The sequence below is a fragment of the Perissodus microlepis genome, chromosome 5, assembly GCF_051167445.1.
Source record: "Perissodus microlepis isolate ML-2025 ecotype Zambia chromosome 5, ASM5116744v1, whole genome shotgun sequence".
Lineage (NCBI taxonomy): Eukaryota > Metazoa > Chordata > Actinopteri > Cichliformes > Cichlidae > Perissodus > Perissodus microlepis.
The window spans coordinates 20,641,957-20,648,459 of NC_140465.1; the positions used below are offsets into that span (position 1 = coordinate 20,641,957).

General features: G+C 39.3%; 1 protein-coding gene across 2 annotated transcripts; it reads right to left on the reverse strand.

Annotated features, from left to right (window-relative positions):
* Positions 1-508: 508 nt before the first annotated feature.
* On the reverse strand, positions 509-6,229 carry tamm41 (TAM41 mitochondrial translocator assembly and maintenance homolog). 2 transcript variants are annotated; one of them, XM_084928677.1, is made up of 8 exons: positions 5,783-6,228; positions 5,050-5,232; positions 4,639-4,731; positions 4,303-4,453; positions 3,599-3,744; positions 2,039-2,204; positions 1,823-1,885; positions 509-1,557 (listed from the first exon to the last, which is right to left on the reverse strand). In XM_084928677.1, exons 1-8 carry the CDS (start codon positions 5,918-5,920, stop codon positions 1,466-1,468), a joined length of 1,032 nt encoding a protein of 343 aa, XP_084784803.1. In that variant the 5' UTR covers positions 5,921-6,228; the 3' UTR covers positions 509-1,465. The 2 variants fall into 2 exon arrangements, with proteins under 2 accessions (XP_084784803.1, XP_084784804.1); XM_084928678.1 differs by lacking the exon at positions 1,823-1,885 and having other exon boundaries at positions 1,501-1,777; positions 5,783-6,229.
* Positions 6,230-6,503: the final 274 nt, after the last annotated feature.

Below are 6,503 nucleotides of genomic sequence, written 5' to 3' on the forward strand. Positions count from 1 at the left end.
ATCTGCTCTTTCACGTGATTCAGTTTATTTTGAAAAGTCCCAACAGGATTTTGAGCTTTATTGTGAAAGGTTTATGTGGAACATAAACAAGCGGACGCGCGAAGGTGTTACCGTCGCTGTTGCTAACGACAACGCATAAAAACAGGCGCTTGTCCGTCTGTAGTGTGGTTATATTACATATAAGAGAAAGAGAGAACTTTAAGAAATTAATATAGCCACTACAGTGACCATCAGAACGATGAAAAAATATTGCCGTAAACAGTTTATTTTGCGACACCACGAAACAAACGATAGTGTAAAATGAAACGATAGATGTTTTTATATCGTCATCCGATATATATCGTTATATCGAACAGCCCTAAGAGCCAGTTAATCCAATTTAAAAGACCAGCAATTTTTTAAAAAAAAGGAGTGTTTAAATAAAACGAGGTCATAGGATGCAAGAAGCCAGAAATAACATTCCTAAACATGGCTAAATAAAATCATGCCACAGGAGAAAAAGTCTCAATTGATGTTATATTAGAAATTTTATTAAAACAATTTCTTGCAGCTAAATTACACTACAGGCCTGTTTGTAAGGAACCAATCAGTGCATCCTCCCATTAAAAGGTTCAGGTTTCCATTACAAGCTAAACCAATTAATAAAGTCAGTGAATAAAGACACACAGACTAAAGAGTTGAACATTAGAGATCTTTGGTGAAATGTGTAGGGAAATAAGTGTGCCATCCTCGTGAGGACTAGTTTGTGTTTTAGACTAGTGGAGTGAGGACGTTTCGGCCGATAATCACTTCTTCTTATCCATTCAAAGGCCTGGTTGAGGCTCAAGACTTAGTTTTACAGTTGAAGTGCTAGGCACTCAGATGGGATGGTTATGGACATGGTAGAGGGCTCAGGAAAGCATTATGTCACAAATATCCACACAAATATGGGTGTTTGTCACACAGATCCATCCACCTGACCTGTTGATAGCACCGTTCACAAAGAAAACTCAACACAACACTGACATTGATTCAGAAGACACACATGCGACCAAACTTATTCCTTCACAAAACTTGAGGTACAGGTTTCAAGTTCTTAACACTGATTTTGGGCTATTTTTACTGCATGGCCTTTAAAAGTAGTCCATTCAGACCTTTCAATATGTTATCAGTCACTGTAGTCCATCATCCAGAAAGGCTAATCTGTACTACCGGCAAATGTCAGCCATTACTCAGTCCAACTTAGAAAATGCCACCCTTTATTCATGAATTATATGAATTTAATGAGGGCTCAAGCACAGATGGTTCTTATTTTTCACACACGGCCTTACACCTGGTCATAGGTCGCATACGTAGACACTACAGAGTGATACAACCATAGGTTAGGGTGTGATTGTTCTAGATGGGGTTTAAAAAATGACGGGCAGCATTAGATTGTCAGACTGACAGTAACAAAGACGAACAAGTTCCTGGTAAACTGACAAGGTCAAGACATCTGAGAGACCGACGGCTTCCTCCTCCCGCCCTTCCACATCTTCATCAGTTTTTTGGAGCTGTAGGATACAGTCTTCCACAATCCTGGAGGACGGAAAGGAGCACACGGACCACCCATTAACATGCATAACATAGTTCTCTTATATCACCCCAATCATTGTTTTATACTCTAGATTGTGTGTAGAATAATCAAACGATATATGATAGGTACTGAGCTTTGGAGGTCTTGTTAGGCAGGTTGTCTTTAGAATGCACCAGTTTGACCAGTTCCCCCTGTTTATCTTCAGGTAAACCATTCATCTAGCTGTGGCGTACACACAGACACAATACATAATATAAGATTTCTTACCAGCTGTAGCAATGCCTTTGATACTCTGTGTTATACTGGAGGATTTCACAATGGATGAGATACCTGGGAAGCAATAGAAACAAGCTCAAACATGTAATTAAAACACACTTAATATCTGTTTCCATGACCCATTTCTTCCTCCCTCACTGCCTCTGCTTATGCAAATGTTCCTCTAAAGAGAACCGATCCCATTTCTTCGTCATCTTTCATCTCTACCTTGTTGCACAACTGTTCCACAGTCAGGATCCTGAGCCACCTGGAGCAGGATCTCTTCCACATCCCGGTTCTTCCCTGGAGGATCAACCAGCTTTGTGATCCTTTGTTGGAGAGTCCGAGGTAACGCCATCAGCTGAGTAAATTGGCCTTCTGGGCTTTTGTCAACCTTCAGGAAAACATACAAAAATAAATGAACAGAGATACATATAGTTGGCCAATGATCATTAAACTGACCTCACGGCCCACTGCTCGTTAGTGGTGCTAGTTTCAGTCTTTATGAAAATATACCGTTTATAAAGATGTGAAAACCTGACTGAAGAAGTCACCTGGGTGAAACAAAACGTTTCTCCCACTGAGCAGTCCAGATGAACACAATCAGCTTTCAGTGATAGCTGGCAGAATAGCTCTACAGGTGCTTTACATTGTAACTATTAGGAATGAAAGTGCATTTTTACTTTTTTGTCATCTTTTAAAGTATGCTTCTGTAGAAGTTTATTCAGAAATCAGAGTCATTGGGGATCTCTGCAGCATCGTAAATCAGGTAAATTTTTTTAAAGTTAAAAAGAAAAAAAAAAAACAGCCAATGCATCTCTGATCTGCCGTTATCAGAGGGAGGCATTTTGTGTTCACAAAATTGGTCCTATTGCTCCAGAATATTTATTTACAGCTGCGAAGCTCAACATGACATATATAGGTCAATATAATTCACTAACTTCAACTATTTTAATACAAAATATGGCTTTTAAAAAGTATTTATTAAGCTTTATATTATAAATCTACAATTTTAGACCTGAATGATGAATAGGTAATGGTTTTATGATCTGATCTGCACATCAACATGTGCACACATAGGCAGCTGCTAATGCTAATGGTTGCATAATATTACTGTAACCTCACTGAAAACGTGCCAACAAAAGCAGCAAAGGCAGCGCCTCGCATGTTGGCATGTGTCATGCTTTTTTTGTTTTCTTTATAAGTGGGCTCGTGTTTACATTGCAAAACTCCCCATCTTGTAACAGATGACTGCAAAAGATATCACACATACAAAGACATACACATTTCTTGGCTCTTCTTCTCGTAATCGCTCAGAGTCATTTCTCAGGTATTCAGTGTTTCATTGGAAAAACAGGGAGTGGTTGCAGCATTTAAAAAGTACACAGATTTGACTGCAAAGAAATTTGCCATTTATTGAGTAGACACACAGTTACCACACTATACCATTAATTACTGTATGTAAAATAATAAGGGAGACTTTTAGTGTGAAAATCTATTTGTGTATTTCACAAAACAGGCACGACAGCTGGATAATTTCACTGTTTATAAACGGTTGAAAGGCACTTTAAAGAATTTATCCATCTTGTTATATTTCTGGAAATATGTTGGTAGCTGTTGTTTACATTTCAACGCTTAATAAGGACAATTTCTGAGGTACAGCACTTCAGTTTATTCAGCTGACACTCTGTAAAAGTACCCAATGTCCAAACTGAGCTGCGTTGCTCAAATATCAGAGATGCTGAAAGAAAGTGTGTATTCTTCTGGTGCCTGTTTACAGTATCATACCTCAAGTTTTCCTTGGTGAGGTTTGTAGACCACTTGAGGGCAATCTCTTAAGATGTTGCTATACAAAATCCTGAAGTGTTGAATGTTGTCTTTGACGATATTGGCCACCTTGGACTTATCCTCTCCAATCACCATCCTAAAATCCCCTTCAGAGGAGCAAAAAAATAATAATAATAACACTTCAGTTTGCCTAAGTCAGGTGTGATACAGAATATTTGCTGTTATCTGCTTTAATTTTCAAAATATGTGTCTAATTCCCAGAAGTAGTAAGACAGTCATTAGCACACTCATAATCATCTCCCATAACAACCTGGAGTGTTACACAGCACTGTCATTGTACGCACACTCTTTGCTTTAAGACACTGAAAGCCTCATGATGAGGATAACATGTGTTGACTTCAAGCCATTTCATTGCATATTATCAGGAAAATTAAAAAGTTTAATTAAAATGACGTTGAATAATTCTGAAGTCTTCTGAACAAGCAGTATGTTTTTCTAAACTACAAAAGCTGGAGCACTACAGCTTGGATATTAATCCCTGTGTTGACTCTGAATAACACAAGTAAGCAGTATATGTGTGCACATGGGAGAAAAAGATCAGAAAGAGAAATGGTCTTATTCTGATCTAAATCTGCAACTTGAAAGTAACTATGAAAGTATGCAATCTTCTTAAGCTGGTAAGAGGGTTTTATAAATCTGCTTACCAGCATAAGAAAGACCAGCTATCTGCAGGAAAAGGTCTTCCTCAGTGAAGCTCTCTGGGAGCATCAGGAAGGAAGCAGTCACAGCGCTCTTCAGGTTGGCGACCAGGGCAGCGCGGAGCTTTCGGCTCTCACTCTGGACCAGCAATCTCACCTAAACACAAGTGCAGACCAATGCAGTACGTTATCAGAAGAACTAAACGTGAATGCAACAAAAACATTGTTCTAAACCCTTGCATCCCATTTCAGATTACACATTACAATAATTATTCTAATAAATGTAAAATAATCAGCATAGTTTGTCTCAGGGTTCAATAACAGTCCAATCTGGATACCAACCGGTTTGTGCAGGCGCCCAGCTACATACATGGTCTTCCAGTGTATCAGGTCGTCAATCAGAGAGTCTGTACTTATTACCCCATATTTTATTATCTGAGAACAGGAGAAGAAATATGCAGTTAATAAATTAAACCCACAAAAACCTCTTAAAGTAAATGCACATCTGAACATGCTTGCATCACCATAAACAAATGAATGATTTTTGATTCAGACATGCATTTTGTATAGAGGTGATCCTATAAACTAACCTACAAAGGAACACAAAACACCATCACTGCTGTGACAAATTCACAGGTTATGTGAGGAGTTTTGTGTCTGTAGTTAGAGCAGGGCACATTGATGGTGCACACATAGAGAAAACTAGAAAAGACCTACAGATGTGTTTAGGTTTATGAGAATGTAGTCATTTACCCTTCCATCCACAGGCACCAGCGTGTTGTAGTACACCGAAGCTCCGTGATCATTTTGTATGGAGCTGATCACCGTGGGACCCAGCAGCTTGAGGATGGAGTAGTGTTTGCGATTCTGCAGCAGATTCATGGTGTGCCATGTCACCGGGTCGTCCACCGCAAACACAAAGTCCAGCATGTTTTTCTGCGTGTATCAGAGGACAACAGAGGATCGAAGGCATTTCACTACATCACAACTTCAAACTGTTAAGGAACAACTTCATAGGTATCGCAGTGTATTGTGTGATTTCGTGGTAACATATACATATTGTACATGCATGTCAGAAATATAAGAACAATCCATAGTTACACGTGTGCAAAAAGTTGTGATGTAATACACAATATGGTGTTTACATCACTGAAAACAATTTGATTCCTTCATTTTTTTAAAGACTGTACGATGGTTTGAAGTATTGCAGTGTAATGCCTCAGGAATTATCTATGTTTACATAATGATAGGACTGTTATGCACAAACAGCCTCATTCATGGACAAATATTGAGTCCATGTCCCAACATACACATTTTCACTGATGTGTGTATATTATAGGGAATACAGCAGGGTAGATGGCTCCCTGCCACAAATACAATGTTGTACAGTTAACTTGCGGATTAAAAATGTGTAAAGTATTTTGTATACAATGCTTACAGTGCAGATTTAACGCCATGAGTACTCAGAAACAGCTATGTCTCTTACCTCCATTTGACCTTGGCTGGTCCCATGCTGTTTAAAAACGCCAGATCCGTAGGCAAACGCTAAGCTGATGTCCTGAGGAAACTGTGACAGTATCCGTCTGTAAAGCACGCTGGTGTTGTGCAGAGCTGGAAGAGTCATTTTGAACTAGCCGAGACACCTGTCCTGCAATAACACGAGCTGGTTAACGGCGGGAAAACCTATTAAATAAGGCGTAAAATACAAACTCGACTCCGTGAAGTATGAGAGACATTTCAGACGGAAGGCCTCAGTGGCACTAAGCACGATCACGGCCAGTGGACAGGATTAAAATGACCCATTTTATCGTTAAACGTCCATCGTGTCAGTTTAGCTCAGCTGTGCACTTCATAGTCGACGAAAATATGCGTCACAGACGCCGCTCCGCACCGAGGGCTGACGGGAGATGTGGTTGGTATTGGGAGGTAAGCAACGGGAGCCGTTAAATTCCCTTTAATCACCCTTAATACACGTGTGTTGTGTTTTTTACAGAAATACTTGTATATTTCAACGTATTACTACAGTTTACTACTTGGAAAACAATTTGAAGACGTTTGAACCGCTTTATATTTAGCCAGTAGATGGCAGTTTTCCATTAAGTTTAGCAGGAGGGAATGAGGTCATGCTAATTTCCTATGTGGAGTCGCTTTAAAAAAAACTGAACCGAGGGAGTTTTTATACGTAGTTTCTTTTTCAAAAGTTATAA